The 21,304-nt window shown below is 47.3% G+C and overlaps 1 protein-coding gene across 1 annotated transcript; it reads right to left on the bottom strand.

The window, feature by feature from the left end:
* Window positions 1-308: 308 nt before the first annotated feature.
* Window positions 309-19,846, bottom strand: Bspry (B-box and SPRY domain containing). The gene is made up of 6 exons (XM_055611621.1): window positions 19,580-19,846; window positions 15,868-15,966; window positions 12,317-12,547; window positions 10,693-10,718; window positions 4,066-4,190; window positions 309-2,646 (listed from the first exon to the last, which is right to left on the bottom strand). Exons 1-6 carry the CDS (start codon window positions 19,814-19,816, stop codon window positions 2,120-2,122), a joined length of 1,245 nt encoding a protein of 414 aa, XP_055467596.1. The 5' UTR covers window positions 19,817-19,846; the 3' UTR covers window positions 309-2,119.
* Window positions 19,847-21,304: the final 1,458 nt, after the last annotated feature.

The raw sequence follows: 21,304 nt of genomic DNA, 5'->3' as shown, positions 1-21,304 counted from the left end.
TGCATGCAAAACACCCACATGTGTAAAACAAAGATATCTAAAAGAAAAAAACAAAAAAGTCTCTCGCTTGCCGCAAAGCCTGATGGACCTCCATGATGGAGGGAGAGACAACTCCTGTAAACTTCCTCTCACTTTCCCACTGCTGCCGCATGTATGTGCCCACATATGCGTGTAATTGAATGTAACTTAAAAAAATGAAAATTCTCTAACAGCCACACACTAAAGAACATTAAAAACAAAAGACTCAAAATGGTGGAGAGGGTAGTGAGATGTCTCAGCAGGTAAAAAGCACTTGTCAAAACTCAGGATAGGCAGGCAGTGATGGCACACAACTTTAATCCCAGCACTTGGGAGGCAGAGGTAGGCTGATCTCTGTGAGTTTGAGGCCAGCCTGATTTACAGAGCAAGTTCCAGGACAGCCAAGGCTACACAGAGAAACGCTGTCTCAAAAAACAAAAGAACAAAACAACAACAAAAAATGTAATGCCTCATGTTTGACCTGGGACCCCACAGAGTTGGAAGGAAAGAACTGACTCCATAGAGCTGTCTGATTTCTACACCTGCACATGGCATGCAAGTTCCCCCCTCATACCATACAAACACAGTAAATTAAAAATTAACTAAGAGGGACTAAAGAAATAGCTCAATTGGTAAAGTGCTTGTTGCAACCATGAACCCAAATATGACCCCTAAAACCCACATAAACTTAACAGGTACAGTGACGTACACTTGGAATTCCGGCACTGAAGAGACTAAAACAGGCAGTTTCTTGAGGCTCACTGGCCAGTCTAGCTGATGAGGCCCATGGGAGACTGTCTCAAAAGAGGAGATGGCACTTCCGAAGATGCCACCCAAGGCTGTCCCCTCTGGCCTCCACATGCATGCACCTACATACATGCATACCCCAATAGACACACATATGAACACACACTGTTCTCCAAAGATCCTCCTCCCAGTTATCCTGGGACCACATTCTTCATGGCAGTAAGGGGCTGGCAGATGCAGCGATTGTTCCACAGGCAGACTTTGTGGCCTGCCCCCCACCCCCTCCCAATGGTTTTCACACTGTTCTGTCTGCAGTGCTGGGGATTCAACTCAGAGCTTTTGGCAGCTAGCCAAGTGCCCTGCAACAAGCTTCGAGCAAGAAGACCCATTATTCTCAAATGAATTCTTTATGGAAATGGCCGAGGAAATGGCCTTACTCTCGGCTCCAGTAACAGTAGCATGGCTTTCAGCTGGTTGGAGCCATGATCCACTTTTTTCGAAGCATAAAGCTAAGGCCACCATTCAGCATGGAGCCAGTTACCAGCAAAGACACCGGTATGCCTTTAGAAACCTTTAATAATGTCACATTCATTCATTAAGGCTAGCCCTCCTTTCCCCTCAGCTCTTCTGGCTTGAAGCTCTCAACCCAGGTTTCCACCCTAAGAAAAGAGTCATGATGCATGGTGCTCAGCACAGACAGCAGGAAAGTTTATCACCCTTATTACAAGTAGGTCCATGCTGGAGCTCAGCCTTAGGGCCTGGGGACAGATGCCAACAACTGTGCTGCAAGAAGGTTTCCTGGAGATAGGACACAACATGGGAAGAGACCATGACACTCCCAGGCCAGTTTTCTGGCCAAGAGCAGCCTGGAAGGTTGTGTGCAAGAAAAATATTCTCTCCACATGGTGCGTCATGAAACAGACCAAGAAATACTTAACTAAGAGGCGAGGGAGGCTTCACCACAGGCTTCTCTGCGGTGAGGCACCTCCAAGGGCTGCAGTGCTTCTTCAGGATCTGCCCACCACTGGTCACCCGCCTACCCAGCCATCTGCTCCCTCACTGTACCTCTCTGTACACTAGCCAGGCACCAGGCACCATGCTGGATGCCAGGGGCACAGGTTAATGAGACCCTTGGAAGGGCACAGCATGGTGGGTTTGAGAGAATAAGGCCAAGAGAGCAACAGAATCCTCCCACAGCACCAACATCAAAAGGAGTCTGAAGGAGATCCACATCTCCAAAAGTTGCCCATAGGGAACACTGCACTCATCGTTGAAGAAAAGGACACTAGCTGGATGCGTGGCCTGACCTGCAAGGGTGATGGGGAGGTGGATCTGGACTGACCGTAGCTGAGGGTCAGTGAATGATGGAGATGATCTGGTCAGCCACAGCAAAGACTGGGAAGAGCGGCTGAGGGAAGGAAGCGCGGTGGATGTGAAGCACCGTCCCTGAGGCAGGCTCGTAGAAGATCAGCTCTCCTGCCTGCAGGTCCAGCAGCATACCCACCTGTGCTGGGCACCGAAGCAGCCCCAGAGGCTCGTGCTGTCCGTTGTGTGAGAAATGGAACTCTTGATCATAGCGGGAGAAAACCCAGGAGAAGGCATTGTGGCCCAGGCGGCAGTCACTGCCAGAACCCTTCCGGGACAGCTGAGCTGAAGCCACGCCCACTTTATAGGCGCGACTGTGCTGAACTTTCACTATCCAGGCATGGAGGCCAGCCAGGAAGGCGGTGGCAGCCAGGGCATTGGGCAAGTGGTCAAAGCGTTCTGGGCCATCTGAGCAGACCTTGGATTTCTTGGCACTGAAGGTCAGGGTCCTTCGATCTTCAGACATATGCAGTAAGGGGCTGACAGTCCTTTCATCAATAAACACCTTCTCCGTGCCTGCCAGAAAGAGTTCTCAAGGTTGTACGAGGGTCTTTCCCCAACCCTATTCCTAATCTGGTCCCACGAGGTAGTCAAAGCTTTCCTGCCACTCCCTGAGACCTCAGGCAAGCCAAGCTATTTATTTTCTCTGAGCCTCAGCTGCTTCTTCTTCTTCTTTTTTTTTTTTTTTTGTTTTTTGTTTTTTTTTTTTTTGTTTTGTTTTGTTTTTGAGACAGGGTTTCTCTTGGTGTCCTGGACTCATTTTGTAGACCAGGCTGGCCTGCCTCTGCCTCCCTGAGTGCTGGGATTACAGGTATGAGCCACCACACCAGGCTAGTTTCTTTGTCTTTAAAGTAGGAACCAAATATGACTTATCACTTACAGAACTTATCAGGTACTCATGGGGATTAGATAGTATGTGTTAAGTGCCTCATATATAATACTTGCTGAGTAACTGTAGCCAGGAAAACGGTAGTTATTGGTCTAAAATCTTCATCTACAAACTCTGATAGAAATAAAGGCCAGAAAGGAGAAACGAGTTGCCCAAGTTTTCATGCCAAGTTGGTGGTAGGGTCAAATGAAGACCCAGTATTTTAGTATTCTAATATCATACTGCTTTCTAGCTGATCCTATCTGTGGCTTCCAGAGCTGATACCCTGAAGGCAGAGCCTGGGAAGTAGGGGACATGACATTAGCAGTTCTCAGAAGTTAGCTAAACAAACAACTGACAGCTAAATCAGGCACCAGCGGATACCAGAATCTAGAACATACAAGCTAATGCTTATATATATATAATGCATATATATATGACTATCACCACTGGGTGAGCTTCCATCCAACCCAGGCGAATTCTGGGAGAGACAGTCAGGGTCACCTCTGATGCCCCAGTATGCAGCACAGGGCCAGGCCCACATTTGCCACCAGTCCATGTTTTGTTGTTCTCTTAAGACAGGGTCTCAGATAGGGTGATAGTTATTCACACTGGCCTTGGACTCAGACTCTTCCTACAGGTGTGCATCGCCTCACTCAACCATGTCAGCTCATGTTTGTTAAATGAGTGAGTGAGGCAAATCCAGGCAGCTTCATTGTAGACCTAATGCCCTCCAGGTGGATGTCATTCTACTTTTAAAAGAAACCTGATGTTTCCAATAAACACTAAAGAGCTGCCTGAGAGGCAAGATGTAATGAAGACATGACTTAAAGGAACATAATTAACCCTAACCCTAACCACAGAGAAACGGGAATGGCCTAGACATGGAAAGGATCTAGTCCACCGCCCAGCTCTGCCCACGACCTTGGCCCTACTGCGCAGCCTGCTTCCAACAGCACTGGCTACCACCACAGGATGCACTAATGCCCAGTGTGACCGAGCAGCACCCGCAGCCCCAACACACACAGGCAGGCAGGCAGACAGTGCTGGACTCGTGCAGCTCTGACCTGAGAGAGACCCGAGAACTGACGTTGCCCAGAGTTGAGTCAGTAGTGGGCTCCAAGCACACTTCTCACTGAAGCTTAATTTGTCCGACTCCTGGGGATCCAAAATGCCCTCTGCTTCCTCGGCCCTTATGCAAGGAAAAAGAAGAGAGAGAGAGAATCAGGAAGGTTATGGAAATGCATCTGGACCTGCATGGGGGAGGGGAGGAAGACAGAAGCAAAATCCTTCCTCTAGTAGAGTGACAACAGGATTGTATTAGCAAGAAGGGAAAGTGGCTAGTTGCCCCCAGGGCTCTTCATTCTGGCAAAGCAGACAGCTTATAGGGAAATACACTCTTGGGGCTGCTATTAAAAGTAGGGGCAGGAGAGAGCTCAGCACCAATACACCCCGTTCCTCCAGCTCCAGGGGATCAGAGAACCTCTGTAAACACTTGCACCTATGTGTACACAACCGACATACACACATACAGCATGCAAACAGGATAAAAATAAGTAAATCTCGGGAGGGGCAAGCGGGAGGCAGTGCGCTCCAGGTTGAAAGTGACTAATGAGTGCTCTCAGAAAGCTGACAGCAGAGCTGGAGTAGGTTCCAGGAGAGATCTGCTGTGTGATAGCATCTGTCTATTATGCTATCCAGAAAATGTCTCACCTCCTCCAAAACTCACTACAAGAGCAAATGTCTCTCTGGTTTAGTCCAAAGATCCAGCCAGTCTTTGGCTCCTAAACATAAATGCCCCTACCTGAGGATCATACAGCACTGAGACATTCAGTCAGCAAGGGGGAATGCCTGGAAACGGGGAAGGTGACTCAACAGGTCAGGCACTTGCAGGGCAAGTCGTGGGCCAGAGGTTGAATCTGCAGAACCCATGTCAAGCTGGGTGTGAGAGCTAGCATGCACCTAGAGTCCCTGTGCTTCTAAGCAAGATGGGAGGTGGAGACCCGAAGCCCAAGGCCCAGCCAGCCTGCTGAAGGCCTGGCTAACAACAAAAAGACCCTGTCGCAAACAAGACAAGAAACAGCAAGAAAGGCAAGAAATAGCATCTGACTGTTCCCTGACCTCCATATGCATACCATGGCACATGCACAATGGATTTACACACACAAAAACATGCAAGCATACATGTAGACACCACACACCCGCACAAATAGAAAAACCAAACTAGGGCTGGAGAGACGGTTCAGTGGTCGTGAGGACTTGGTGCTCTTATAGAAGACTCTGGTTCAATTCCCAGAACTCACATGGCAGCTCACAACCTGTAACTTCAGTTCTGGGGGACCCAATGCCCTCTTCTGATATCTTCACTCCCCTGAACATGTGTGGTGCACATACATAGTCACAGGTGCACACATATATACAAAAATCAGATAAGTATTAAAAACAAACAAAAAACTTACAGGGAGGAATGGCTTGGGGCAGGTTGCCATTTCCCCAACTGTTTGGCTTCGGTGTTTACTGTTTCTATACATGATTAAACTTCACTGTGATGGGAAGGTGGTGGTTATTGCATCTGACACAAGCACAGAGCTTTATGAAAGGCCCTTAGAAAAACGGGAGCTGGACTCAAGTCCTATTTCCTTGTTAAAAAATAGAACAAACTCAGAATGGATCCCAAGTACCATTTGATACTGTTTTTTTCCTTGACATGAAATGAATTCTCAAAGGGAGAAAAAAAGTTGGAATTTATCCCAACATTCTGCAGTCTTCCGACCTGGCTTCTCAGAAAGAAATTTCCTACCACCTCTAATTTTGAAGATGGCGGGTCACTGAGCAATGTGTGGCTGATGCTTGCAAAGTCCCTGAGAGACTGTTGCTGACTGTCCGGGCTGGAGATGAGCAGAGCCTTAGAAATGGGGAAGTGCAGATGCTGACCACAGGCCCTAGCAACAAAGGCTCTTTGTGGGTGGAACAAGAGAGAGCCTGTGCTCTCCAAGCATGGCAGTTCTATGCGGAGAAGCCCCAGCTAACCGGTGGAGACGAGGAGGAGCCAGTGCCAGCAAGTAAGCTGCCTTTCAAGACAGACCCGAGCCCACACATGGATGGAAGTCACCAGAGAGCCACCTGGTATAGCTAACGCATGGTAGAGAACACAAGGCATGGCCAGGTACAGCTACTGCATGGTAGAGAACACAAGGAATGGCCAGGTACAGCGGGGCTCGAATACAGCAAAGGCTGGCTGGAATCTGAACATTCCATCTATGCCGTGGGGACTTGTTGCCGCTCTTAGGCAAGCGCGGAGCCCAGCCAGCATGGATGTGGAAACACCAGGGCCAACAAAGGCATTTCTCATTAGATAAGTGGGATTCCACCTAGACAACAGCCCCTGAGAGAGAATAACCTCAGCTAGAGCACAAAGCACTACACACAAATCTTCAATTCTACTGGTAGGTTTGTCAGGGAAAGAAGTATGGACTCAATAATTCAACGATGTGTGTGCTGAAGGACTGAGCAAATGAATAAAGCCTTGCTGGGAGCTAGGGTTCTTTTTATCTTATTTTTTTATTTATCGCTTTTTTGTTGTTTTGTTTTGTTTTTGTTTTGAGACAAAGTCTCTCTCTGTAGCCCTGGAACTCTCTGTGTGGACCAGGCTGGCCTTGAACTCACAGAGAGCTATCTGCCTTTGCCTCCCAAGTGCTGGATTAAATGCATGTGCCAACAGGCCCAGCCTGGGAGCCAGGGTTCTTCATGTAAGCAAAAACTACGAAATGGGGGGCAGGCAAAGGCGAAACATTGCTGAAATTGGAAGGTATGATACAAATCATGCATAAGAAGTTACACATATGCCCGAGCTCTGGTTGAAGGCCCGGGGCCCGGCACAATGACATGTCAGAAGCAGTGAGAATGCTTAATGCCTCATCTTGGCTTGGAAATATCTTATCCTAATAAGTATGAGTGTAAGACCCCTGGAGAAACAACTGGTTCCAGGGCTGGGGCAAGGAAAACCCAATGAAGCCAGGGATAGCCTTTTTAAGAATACTTTTTAGGGGACTGAAGAGACAGCTCATTAAGAGCTTCCCTTCCAGAGGACCTGGGTTCAATTCCTACCACCCACATGGCAGCTCACAGCTGTCTATAACTCCAAGATCTGACACCCTCACAGACATACATGCAGGCAAAACACCAATGCACATAAAATAAAAATAAATAAAAATTTAACAGTATTTTAAAGAAGAATACTTTTTAGATTTATTTTATATGTATGTATGTTTTGCTTATATGTATGTATGTGTACCATATGTGTATCTGGTACCCAAAGAGGTCAGAAAAGGACATCAGATTATGGGTTGTTAGCAATGATATGGATGCTAGGAAGCAAACACAGGTCCTCTGCAAGAAGAGAAAGGTCTCTTAACTGCTAAGCCAGTTTGACAGCCCTCCCACATCTTTTTATGCTACAGTAAGAAAGTGCTCAAAGAAGATAGGACCTGTCCAATAGACAAGCCCATTTCTACTGGTCAAATGAGGGCGGGGGGAGGACAATTTGAATATCAAAATCACCACAATGGCAGTGATGGTTACCATGCATCAGATAAAATCAGAATCTGTGACAGGCATTGATTCTAAATAAGAGAGGGAATAAGTTAGCAAATAAATTAACAACTCAGGCAGAAACTAACGATGGATGCCAAACTCTCAGGATAAAAGTCTGGAAGGCAAGAAGGAACATACACAGAGAGTGCCTCTCATAGTTTGCTCATTAACTATGAGAGAGAAAATATAACCTCATAACAAAGAGTCTGGCTGATGACACCTGAAATAACCACCACTTCATTCAAGATACAGCACAGCCCACAATGTGATGGGTTATGATGTCCTCCCCCACCCCCAGAAATGGATAATCTAAATCTATTCCTGTGAGGATACAGTCTCAAACTGAATGACACTCTATACGGTGTCTGAACTCTTGAAGACTAAGGGACAGTTTCAGCTTGAAGAAGACCATATGAGTCATGAGAAAACAAAACAACCATTTTAAGAATGTTTTTGGCAAGCCAGATGCAGTAGCACACCTGCCTGTAATTCCAGCACTCAGGGAGGCAGAGGCAGGTGGATCTCTGTGAGTTCAAGGCCAGCCAGGTCTACAAAGTGAGTGCAGGACAGCCAAAGCTACACAGAAAAGCCCTGTCTCAAAAAAAAAAAAGTTTTTGGCACAACTGGCAACCTTTGAATATGGGCTATATAGAGAATGGTGTTATGCCAATGATTAATTTTCTAAATTTTATACTGGGGATACATAGGAACATGTCTTTGTTTTTAGGAGCTATACTGAAGTACTTACACAAAAAATACGTTATTTGTAACATATCATAAGATAGGCCAGAAAAAAGGTTGTCTGCATACACTGTGTCCAGGGAGATGAGATACACGCAGTAAAGCAACAGTAGGAGCCACCGTGGCAGAAAGTGACCTGTAGTAAAGCTCATTAGGCCACTTTTGCAACTTTGCCACTGGCTTGAAATACTTCAAAAGTTAAGAAATTAGAGATGAGTTTAATTTTTAAAAATTAAAAAGTCAAGCTGTGTCATACTAAGGAGAGACTGTGGTAAAGGAAGATGATGATGGAGAGGAACAGAACAAGGAGACCGCTGGAAGTGTGGGAAACTGTATGGGGAATAGGTCAAACTTACAATGAATGACTGGGTGGCTCCAACCTGTAATCTCAGCACGAGGGAGGCAGAGGGAAAAGGACCCATAGTTCTAGGCTAGCCTGGGCTACACGAGATTATGTTTCAAAAGCAAAAGACTAAACTTTTGCCTCGCATGTGTCAGGCTCTGAGTTGGATCCCAGCACCACAAACAAAACAGAATTCAGAGAAAGTGAGCTGGAGAGCTGGCTCCTGCAGAGGACCCAGGTTTGATTCAGAACTCACGGTGGTTCACAGCCATCATTACTCCAGCTTTGGAGGATCTGGTGGCCTCCTCTGACCTTCACAGGCACCAGGAACACATGTGGTACACAGAGAGTAAAACATTCATCTACAGAAACTAGAACAACTAAATCTAATAGAATTGATGTTTATCAGGGAGAGAGTTTGGAGTGGGAACGGACACCCTCATTGTGGGATACTTCACAGACTTTCAAAGGGTGAGGTGACTCAAATGTGGTGGTCACACCTATAATCTGCATGCAGGCGGTGGCAGCAGAGGCAGGCACGCACCTGGTGTCTGAGGCCACTCTGGTTTACACAAGGAGTTCAAGGCCAGCCAGTACTAAATAGTGAGACCCTTCTTAAAAATAAAAAAAATGAAAGAAGGAAGGGAGGGAGAAAGGAAGACAGACAGCAGGAAGGAAAATATATCTAAATGTACTGATGTAAAATTTTTTCTAAAGCGGCTAGTAACAGGTAGAACAACAGGTATAAAATGATCCCATCTGTGTTTGTTTAAATATATATTGTTAAAAGGAGGCATAAAACACACACACACACACACACACACACACACACACACACACACACACACCAGTGCTGACAGGGTGGCTCAGTGGGTTAAGTGCTAGCCATGCAAGCATGAGGACCCAAGCTTGAATCCTCATCACTCATGTGAAAGGTGGCCCACATCTGTGACCCCAGCACTGGGGAAATAGAAACAAGTGGATCCTGGGTATTTGTTGGCCAATGTAGCGGGAGTGGTAAGGTCAGGTACAGCATGGGATTTTTGTCCCGAAAATTAATTAAGAGAGAGATAGGGGAAGACACTCAAAGTCAACCTCTGGCTTCCACACGAGCATAGACAGGTAAATACACACACAGCCACATTTGAAATTCCACATCTCAGACAGCTGAGCCGACTCAGTGGATAAAGGTGCTTGCCATAAAGCTTGTCAACCTGAGTGGAGTGCCCAGTGCCCACATGGCACACGGAGAGAATCAACTCCCACAAGTTGTCCTCTGACCTTCACACATGAGCCATGACACACCCACATGCACCCCCCCCATATGCACAATAACTAACTAAATAAATAAATACATTTTTAAAAATTCACATCTTTGAAACCAACCATATCTCTAGGGAAATGAGACTTGGAGAGTTGATAAGGACTTGCTTTTAACTTTCAATTTCTTTTCTTTTGAGAGGGCTGGGAATTGAACCCAGAACCTTGTACAAGCTAGGCAGAAGCTCTACACCACCAAGCAACAACCCTGGTGGGGTGTCTTATCACCTTGCCTGGCAAGTTCTGTCCACTTGGCCATTTCCTTGGGCCCTGGCCTCTCAACCTTTTAGTTCCCAGAGAGACCTGCTGAAATTTTTTAACTACTGAAGAAGATAGAAAATTTGAGTGGCAATGCAGACTTAAGTCTTGAAGATTCTTTTACTGCAGAAAGTTAGGAAAAGGAGACAAGGGGACGGGTGAATCCAGGCCGCAGTTCTGGGTCTCAGCATTCTTGTCCAGGGTGACCGTGGCTGAAGTAGGGTAAAGTTTAGGAAAGCCCTGGCTAATAATATTGTTTCGCTGACTTTCTATATTGATCTAAAGAAGCTATGGCGGGGTTGGGGTTCAGGGGGATGACCTCTGACCTTGGAGCCAGGCCCCAGGAAGTTGCTCAGCTACACACCTGGAGTACAATGGCCTGGGAAGAAGGTCCGGGGGTCTTGGTGACCGCCTGAGCAAATCACAGGACCATACTCACCTCTCAAAAATCTCCTGCTCCTTCTGCTGCAAGAGAAGAAAACAAGGTCAGGCTGGCAGCCAAACCCAGCAAGTGGACACAGCCTCAGCGCACTTCACTGCATACAACCGTGTGTGGGTGCAGACCCCACGGCAGAGGTCGAGCACAGAGCTTTCCGGGCTGCTGTCTCCCATGTCCACAGGCTCATACATGGCCCATTGCCCCTACTCCGAGGCATCCCGGGCACCCTCCACTTCACTTCAGGACCGTCCTCCGCAGACCCAGATCCCCACTGCCACCTGCCATGGAAACTACCCGCTCCTAGATGGCTGCTGACTTTCTGTATCTTTTATTGTGACTGTCCCAGTGGCTGGGACAGAATGTCCCCTTGCCTGGAAGCTGGAGCTGAATGAACGCACAATCTAGGGCAGTCTCCATGGCTGCCCTACTTGAAAGGCAGGGGGCTGGCCTGGTTGTTCTGCATTCTCCTCTGCTCTACAGTTTTGCCTCAAAACTGGAGGCATCTGCATGTCTATAAAGTACTTTGAAAAGCAACACACTGAATATCAATTGCACTTATGTCTGGTAATACCAAGAATGTATTTTTTAATATTGGTGCCCTTGGCTATGCCAAGCACAGCCTTCTCCCTGGTTACTGCTGAACTTTCTCCACCTCCCTAGATCCCTGTACCTGGGTACTTTTCTTTTTACTTCTAAGTCAGCCAGTAAGCTATCTATGATCCACTGCAACTGCTTTGAGGGTGTCCAGGGCTCTAAGGGAGTCCTCTACTACTGTGACGCATCCTACTTGTAAGTTTATGTACTCATCTCTTGGGTAAGGCTGGGAGCAATTGTAGCTGTATCCTATAACTCTGCCCACTACACAACATTTAGGCACTCAATAAGCATTTTCTTACCATTGAAAGTATATTGTTATAAAATGCCAAAATACTCAGATAATTTATTCCCATCTTATATTAAAAATTGAATGAGTCATCAGGGCGTGGTGGCACATATCTGTAATCCCAGCACTTGGGAGGCAGAGGCAGGAGGATCTCTGTGAGTTTGAGGCCAGTCTGGTCTACAAAGTGAGTCCAGGACAGCCAAGGCTACACAGAGAAACCCTGTCTCGAAAAAAAGTTTTTTTTGAATGAGTCAGTGATATTTACTTAAATATAGTAAAGAAGATGGATATAGGGATCATTGCAAGGGGATTTTGCAGTCAATGAAAAAGAGACTGGGTTCAACTCTAAATACAGCTTGGGAATCAATGGCCATGGACAGGATAGAATGGGTGGGTAGAAAACCACTAAGCAGAAATGATGAGAAGGGGGATCCAGGCAAAAGCCAGCTAACAGGATTCCTGCTGAACACAGGCCAGAGTGATCAGACATCACTCAGGGAGATGTGGATCTGATAAATGCCAAGGGTCATCAGATGGCAGTAGCAGGGGCTTTTGGCAAGCTGATTTCGCTGGGTTCTTTGCCGAGGGGGTGCATAGATGGGCCCGCATGGAAGAAGCATCACAGTATGGTAAAAGCAAGCATTGTCGCTCATCCTTGTCCCAAAGGCCCAGACATTCTCTAGGCCTCCAAATGTGAGGCCCCCTGGCCAACCTCGAGTGCCTCACCCTCTCCTGACTTACAAGCAGCTGCAGGTCATCCAGATGGGTCAGCATGCCCACCAGGCTGGTGCGGAGGGTGTCCAGCTTCTGCAGAGCCTCAGTCCAGTGTGCCTGCTGAGTCAGGATACTCTGGTGGGCCCGCTCTTCTTCATCATGTACCTGCTCCAGTAGCCGCTGTTCCTCACTCTCACACAGGCTCCTCACCAGACTCAACCTCTGGATGACCAGTTCCCTCGCTGCACTGGCCATGCTCTGGCAAGAGGTAAAATGAGGAGTCAGGTCCTGGCACAGTTCCAGTCACAAGCAGGAGAGTTGTGGCTTAGTGGAAACAATGCCAATATTGATTGACAATGTTGGCCATGGGCAGAGTAAGGAGAATAAAGGCACTCGAGCCAGTTATTTTGACATCCCAGCATTTAGATTTCCCAAAAGCGGTTTAAGAGAGAGAAAAACCTGAGATCCAAATGCCCATGCCATGTCTCAGAAGGTCACGGCCACAGTATAGGAGGCTTAGAGAGCAATTAGAATTGCCTGCTTATTCCACAGTCGGAAACATGGTGGCCAAGAGACAAAGGGAGGGGATTACAGTGATCACAGGGCAGAAGGGCCTTAAAGAGTCATTCTCATCAACTAGACCAATACCAACCAGGCTCTACTTAAAATTTCACTCTGCCCCAAGGTCAAAATCTTCTTACCTCCAAGGCTTGTTCATTCCAGCTGGTTCCAAAGTAGAGATTTACCTTCCCTAGAGGAGCTCCGAGGAAAACCCTCAGACAAGGACGGTAATGAGCATGATCTCCTCACTCCCAGTGCTCAGGGTCTGCCATGCAGTGGGAACCTCCAAATGTGGACTCAGTGACTGAGTGGGGAAACCTCTCGCCAGCTCTGACACAGTGAGCCGTTCTCCTGGCTGTCAGTCTAGCACTATTCCCCTGTGCCGCACAGCGCACCTCCACTTCGACTCTTGCCAGATGAGTCAGAGTAGACCTGCCTCCTTCCAGGCCAAGGACAGCCAGTTGCTTCCCTGGGCCCTGTTCCTGAAGACCTGCCTTGTATAGTGCGGGGAGTAGTCATCCCTGTTTTACACAAGAAACCAAGACCCATGTTCTACCCAGTGTGGAGGAGAGAACAGCTCAAAGAATAGCAAAGAAACTCACCTGCATCTGAAACACACAGATTCTCCTGCATTATTATAAACGCACTTCCCATCTGGTCTCCTGGCCTCCACTTTTGCTGCCTGCACTCACTTCCTACCATAGTTGTAAGACAACTCAGTCTTTTTGCCCTCCAACCCCAGTGTGCGTGTGTGTGTGTGTGTGTGTGTGTGTGTGTGTGTGTGTGTGTGTATGCCACATGCACATTGGATCTCTGGGAGTCAGAGTTAAGTGCAGTTGTGAGCTACCCAAAGCAGGTACTAACCAAACTCAAAGTCAGGTTCTCTGGAAGAGCAGGAAATGCTCTTACTACTGAGCTACCCTGTAGCTCCTAAACTTAAGCTTTTCACCTTACTCTGTTAAAAAAAAAAAAAAAAAAAAAGCTTTTCAGTGGCTTCTCTTTGAATCTCTGTGATCAAGAGGATGAGACCCAACTTCTCCCTGAATCCCTGAATCTTTTCCTTCTCCGAGCCGTTTCTCCCCAAACCTCTGGCCTCTCTGATTTTACCTCTTGTTGCTGCCTTATCTGTTCTTAGGCTGCTTCAGCCTCCCGTGACTCTACTCCTCTGCCAGGCTTTTGTACTCGCTAACCTCTCTGCACACTCTTCTCTCAGGTGTGTGGTTCATTAGTTCACACCTTACGTTTCTGAGCAAACACAAACCTTCTTTTCTTGTGTGCTGTGTGTGCCTGCACGCATGTATGTGCCGTGTGCGCACCGTGGGGTACATGTGCAGGTGAAAGACAACTTTATGGGATTGGCTCTCTTGCTCTAGCTTTATGTGGGTCCCAGAGGACAAACTCAGCTCACTGGCCTTTTGCAGCAAGCAGTTTACCTGCTAAGCCATCTCGCCAGCCCTACATATCAACCTTTCTCTCTTTTTAACATTTTATTTATTATGTATACAATGCTTTGTCTGCATGTACCGGTACCTGCACACCAGAAGAGGGCACTAGATATCATTATATGGTGGTTATGAGCCACTATATGATTGCTGGGAAATGAAGTCAGGGCCTCTGGAAGAACTGCCAACGCTCTTAACCTCTGAGCCATCTCTCCAGCCCCCATGCCAACCTTTCCTAATGAGAACATTCCTTACCACAGCATGACTAACTGAAGCCCTGTCCTCAGACATGCTGTCCCCCTTCTATTTCCCTCTCCTTCAAAGAACGTGTCACCCTCTGACATAACATACATCGGATTCTTTCTTGTCCATCTCTCTTGATAAAATGTAGCATTCATGAAAACAACATTTTCATGTTTCAGTCACTACAAAATGCTTAGCACACAGGCCAATGGCGCCTGTTAAATGGAAGTGCTCAGTAAGAATGTGCTAAAGAAACAGAGAAATGTTGGAAGTCTTCCACTTAAAGTCAGGATCCGATACTGTAGCATCTAGTCTATATTGTACTGAAGGTTTAGACAGTGCAATAGGACAAAAAGTTAAAAATAAAAATAAAAAAGACAGATCAGCAGCATGACGTAGCAGCAGCAGCGACCTGAGAGTCAGAGGCTCCAGGACACAGAACTGACTCCAGTGAAGCAGTGGGGCCTTGGGCAAGTCAACTAACTTCTGTAAGACGCATTTCCCCATCTTCACATAGGGATGCTCAGTGCCACCTACTGCCTGAAGTTGTCATAAGAGTACTTCAAAGAGTCCTGGCATGGAGGCCCTTGCCTGTAATCTTCACACTCCAGAGACAGAAGTAGGAGGATCAGTCCTTGGCTATACAGCAAGTCTGAGGCCTACCTAAGCTACACAAAACATTGTTTCAATAAAGAAAACCAACCAAACAAAATAAGATCTCCACACATCCTAGAGATGCACACCAACGGCAGAGCATTTGCCTAGCATGTACCTGACCCTGGCTGGGTTCAATGCTTCAGGCTGGTTAAAAAAATGAGTAAACCATGTAAGAACACCCAAGGATTTTCATAATTCTAGGGATGGGCACAAAATAATTCCATAGTAAAAGATATATAAGTGTTGGGGCTAAAGAGATGGCTTAGTGGTTAAGACTACTTGTTGCTCTTGCAGAGGACCTGGGTTCATTTCCCAGCACCCACATGGTGGCACACAACAGTCTATAACTCCAGTTCTAAGCGACCCAATGCCCCCTTCTGATCTCTGCGAGTGCCAGGCACACATCAGATGGCACACATACATGCATGCAAGCAAAAAATAAGACATAAAATAAATACATCTAAAATTTTTGCTGAAGGAAAAGTACTAGTCTTTCTGACCTTCTGACCCAAAGTTACCAAAAACGCTGCTTTCTAGTCTGTATCTGTGTAGTGAAGGAGACAGTCAGCCGGCTCCTCCAGTAGCACCAAGAGGTTGTAAGTCAGGGATCTCAGCTTAGACCTGGGCTAAGCTCTGATCCTAGGAGGACGCAGTGCAGAAAGGAGAGAGAATTACCGCTGCTTTCTGGCTCTTTCCTTGCAGGACCTCCGCCATATACTTAGTGATGCCAGCACTCTGTAGCTGCAGCCTCTCACACTGGTCCACAATCTTGTTCTGCAACACAAATGACCTTATCATGTCTTTATTCAAGCACACGGGCCACTCACTCATTGTATGACTTCTCTCTTATGTTCCACCCTTAACCACCCACTCCTAAGGTCCAAGCCAGATATCATCATTATCAAAAATGATACTACCCCCAAAACTTTATGTCCCGTATATGCCTAATCTTGTCTTTTCTTCTAGCTCACTAATGCTGGACTCCCCATTCCAGTAATTCATTTGGGGTCTTAGCTGGGCACTGGTGGCACACACCTTCAATCCCAGCACGCGGGGTGGGAGGCAGAGGCAAGTGGATCTCTGTGAGTTTGAGGCCAGCCTGGTCTACAGAGTAGGTTTCAGGATAGCCAGGGCTACACAGTGAAACCCTGTCTCAAACACCCCCCAGAACTCCTCCCCCCACAAAAAAACCCAAAAGGCACTTGGGTCTTGATGGGACTACCCATCCCTTCTCTCTCCTCTCCTCACCATTCACTACTCCCACTGTTATTCTTCCCAGTTGGTCATCACCTCAGAGGAACCCTGTGAGAACTCCCAAGTTAGGTCTCCTTTGCCAACCTTCAAACTTCCCCATTACCACAGCCGTTTTTCCTGAGGCAATCAGTACAGGCCAAGTCCAGCTCAAAACCTCTCAATGATTTTTCAATATTGTCACAGCGAGAACAAGTCTCTTAGCCAACAGGTCCTACCTGGCACAACTCTTTGTTACCTCCTACTTCACATTAACCTTCTTTCCACCCTTCAAAAACACCAGATTTATCCAGTCTCAAGGCCTCAGGCTTATTGTTCTTTCTAACTTCAGCCACAGTCTCTGCTGATTATCTTGCTCCCTCAATCCACCCATAGGCCACCTCCTCAGAGATGCTCTACCTGTCTCAGCGCTATCTTTGCCCTGCTTTATTTTATTTCTCTTACTTTTTATACATATTTCTGTGACCCTACTACTGGAGCAAAATCATCACTGTCTGGCCTCTGACCTACCATCTAGAATGAAGTTCCTATATATAAAGGCCTTAAACAAATATTAACTGATGAGGAACCCTCATTGCCTTGACCACAAGCAAGTCAGCAGTCCTCAGTTCCCACAGGCACTGGCATCAACCATAAAGGAACAGGGAAATGAGGAAGCTGAGGTGGATGGTAAAGAGGCTCACTCTAGGAGACGTGGCTGGAGCCAGACTTTCCCACTCCTTTCCAGCAGGTAACAGCTAGAGCTCTTCTAAGCATCGGTCCCTCCATCATGCCCCTAAGAATGTCAGTGCCACCTGCCACGAGGCAATCCAGCGGCTTCTTCCAGGAGCCCTTCCTTCCCACTGGAGTCACACACCCGGGGACTGCGAGGGCTGAGCTGAGCTTTTCTCTTGAATGTTTTATGATATGCACTAATTATACAGAACATTCCACCGTGACCCTTCTATCACAGCCACCTTTCATGCCTTTTCTCCCTTTCCCAACTCTCATCCTCTCTTCTTTAATGCCCCCCTTTTCTAAGTTTCACGTCTCTCTCTCTTTTTTTTTTTTTCCTTTTTATTATTTAAGAAATGTTTTGAGAGCTGGAGAGATGGCTCAGCGGTTAAGAGCACTGACTGTTCTTCCAAAAGTTTTGAGTTCAATTCCCAGTAGCCACATGGTGGCTTACAACCATCTATAATGAGATCTGGTGCCAGGCACATAGGTATACATGCAGGCTAAACACTGTATAGATAATAAATCTTTTTTAAAAAAATTAAGACAGAGTTTTTCTGTGTAGCTCTGGCTGTCCTAGAACTTACTTTGTAGATCAGGTTGGCCTTGAACTCTCAGAGATCCACCTGCCTTTACCTCCCACATGCTCAGACTAGATCTATGAAATCCAAATTGGCCTCATACTTGCCACTCTTTGCCTCACTAGTGCAGGAGTGTGCCACCACATCCAACTCATGCTGTCTTTTCACGGCTTGTGTTTAGGTTCCATGTGTGAGAAAAAAAGTGTGTGACAGTTGTCTTTCTGAATCAGGCTTGTTTCACTTAATGTGGTTGTCTCCGTGCCTACCCATCTTCCTGCCAATCACATAATTTTATTCTGTATTCTGAAATAACACTCTAGTGTTTTTATATATGTAAATATGTTCAAATTTCTCTTATCCATCCACCCAATAATGAGTACCTAGGCTGGTTCCTAACTTGAGCCTAACTTCTAACTAGCTTAAAGGCACAAATCCAGAAGCTAAGGGCAGTTGAGCTGGTCCTATTTTGTCCAGGTCATTAATGATTATGCTCCAGAGGCAATTTCTCTGCAGGATGGAGGGAGAGAAGTGTGCTGAAGGCATTGTGTGCTCTAGGACGGGGGTTGTAGCTCGGTGCTCTAAAATTCACGAGGCTCTGGTTGAACGAGGGAGGCGGGGGGAAACAAAAAACCACAACCTCTAAAGTACAAGGTTGAAAGAGGGCAAGATTCACTTCCCTTAAGCCAAGGCCAGGCATAAGTGGAAGGTCTTAGGGTGGCCCAAAGAAGGCAGCTGGGACACAGTAGCAAGCCTGCCATGCTGCCCAGCTTTCACCCCTCCCACTGCTCAGCTAGGCATGATGGCTACTTTTCAAGGTTTCCCATGAAGTCACTTCCTCTTCCTAACCACTGAGGTCAAGCAATGGTTTCCTCTTGCCCAGTCAATGAATCTGCCCTCTTAAGCCCTGAACATTAGGAGTCTGGGAGGAGTTACCATCCTGCTCTGGGCCTCCTTCTCCTCATCTGAAAAACCCGAGTTAGAACCCATGCTTCAGAAGCCCAGACGGGATGGAATGAGATGACAAATATCTAAGTCCCGAGGAATTTGTGAAATCCTTACCCATGATGCAAGCTGATTTATATCAACTTTACTCGAGTTTATTTTCATCATCACTGAGTAACTGAACCCTGCTGGCCCCAGTTTCCAGTAAGGTGTGTTTATTACAATCTGGTTTGAATAAGTGATGTCCCCAGCGACAGTTCTCAGTGCACAGCAGGGCTCAATGCCAGGGAGGGGCTCGGAGAATTAAGCTGTTTTATCAGATTGAAAAGAGTTCCTCAGGGGCCACAGCTAGAATGAAAGGAAGACGGCGGCACCAAGGTGACTTGGTCTCCAATCTCAGCAGCTCAGGGAACAGAGTGGGGGTTGGGGTGTAACAGGAAGATTGAGCAGCCTAGAGCCACGCTGAGCCAGGAGATGAGGAGGCCCTAGGAGACAGAGAGAGTCCAGTCATTCTCCCCACCCCATCCGTCAACTTCAGTCATAGCCAGCTTGGAAGGGAACTAGATCCTTCACCAGGAAACCTGAGGGGAGAGGAGGAGGCTCTGGGTCAAGGAGTGAGGAGGGAACTGAGTTCTTTTGAGGTCAGCTGTAACAAACACGTGGTATTAAGAATGCCCCGAAACTACTGATGAAAGACACCAAGCTAGGTTCCGTGACTCACAGGGAGGGGGTAGGACTCGAACTTGGATCCAGTTTACTCCAGAGGTCACGCCTTTAACCACCTGGTTCTGCAAGAAAAGCCACAGAAGCTCTCCTTCTCCTCCCCTGGTCCCTGGTCCCTACTAGTTTGCCCGCCCCGAGAGAGAGACACCCCAGTTCCCGGCCCCATGCCCGCTCACTCTCAGCTCCTCGGCGTGCTCCTCGGCCCGGCGAACGCGGTGCCGGTGACAGCGGCCGCCCAGCCCGGCGCAGACAGCGCACACCGGCCGTCGCTCCGAGAGGCAGAACCCGCTCAGAGGCTCGCCGTGCTCCGGACACAACTGGCCCGGTTCGGAGCCCCGTCCGGGCTCCCGCACCAGCCCCGGCCCCGAGCCGGCCTTGGGCCCGGAGTCCGGCGCGCAGGCGTCCGCGGACATGGCCGAGTGCCCCGCGCCGCGCGCTCCACCTGTCGCAGGTGTCGGGGGTGTGGCTTCTCTTGTCCACACCCTCCCAGACCCCGCCTTCTCTGACCCCGCCCCTCCCCGGCTGCGCCCGCGCGCGAGGGCGGGCCCTCCTGCAGCAGCAGGCGTCGCTTCTTGGAGCGGTTAAGTTGTGCTTGGCCCAAGTTTTTAAAACAAACAACTAACAACCAAAATTCTAGTGCCTGTAAAACAAAACAAAACAAAAAACTTTAGTAAGCACTTACGCAGTTTCAGGGTTTTGCTAAGTGCATTGTTTAACAGCCGGTTTGAGAGGCAGCTTTAGGCAGATAATTAAATCCAGCCCCTCAGTGGTCCTGACTGTTAAAGGGGTTGAGAAGATCTCTTTCACGTACTTGCGTGAGTAGATTAATGAAAGCACTTGAAACGAGTCAGGTGTGGTGGCACAAATCTGTAATCCCAGCGCTTGGGAGGTGGGAGTGGGAAGATCAGAAATTCAAGGTTATTCTTGAACACACAAAGTTGGAGGCCGTAAAACCCCGTCTCAAAGACACAAAATCAAAACAGAAGATGTAAGTGGCGGCACCCGCCTTTAGTCTGAGCATTAAAAAGGCAGAAAATCCGCATTTCTGTGATTAGAGGCAGCCAGAGCTACAGAGTGAGTCAGTCTTAAAATAAAACAAAAGGCTACAACAAATCAAAAAAGCATGAACAGCGTTAGGCACACAGCAGCTTAGCACTGCTAACAGTGGAAGAAAACCACCCCATCCTAAGTCTGTCATTTTTTTTTTATTATTAAACAAAAAGGGAGGGATGATAGCTTACAGGAGGCCCCACTAGCCTGCCTTCAGGGACCTAGCCTCCTCTGATGTCATTATCTGCTGCCACTGCCAGGCATGCCACCAGTAAAACGACTTACCCTCCACCTGTTCCTCTCTTTCTTTCTCTCTCTCTCTGTCATGGGTGCCCTCCTCTCTCTCTCCCCCCTTTCCACAATATACCTCGTTTATAGCAGATTCATTACATAACATATATTAATCATTACTGTAACACAAATTATATCAGGTCACCATATAATGATGGGTGCTGTGGTCCTGGCATAAAAAAAAAAGTTTAGTGGGCTAGAGAGATGGTTCAGTGGTTGAGAGTGAGTTCTGCTCTTGCAGAGGATCTGAGTTCTGGTCACACAATCACCTATAACTCTAGCTCTAGAGGATCCAGTGACCTCCACAATCACCTGTACCCATGTGAAAACACAAAATTAAAAAAATAAATCTTAAAAAGAAATAAGTAAAAGTTCCTTTTTTAAAAAGTGGTCCTGTGCATTGCAGAGGAGGTGCCTCAAAACAGCATTCATCCTGCTCTGAAGTAGAGATGGAGAAACGTAAATGAGAATTGTAGTTAGATTTTGTTATTGTTGTTCAAAAAAAGCTGTGGGGAACGGAGAAAGATACTCCATAAGGTCCTTGAAGGAAGCCAGACACC

This window comes from Psammomys obesus, unplaced genomic scaffold, assembly GCF_907164565.1.
Source record: "Psammomys obesus unplaced genomic scaffold, mPsaObe1.curated_primary_1811, whole genome shotgun sequence".
NCBI classification, from domain to species: Eukaryota; Metazoa; Chordata; class Mammalia; order Rodentia; family Muridae; genus Psammomys; species Psammomys obesus.
Note: the sequence above shows the minus strand (reverse complement) of the source record. Positions and strands in the feature narration are given on the sequence as shown.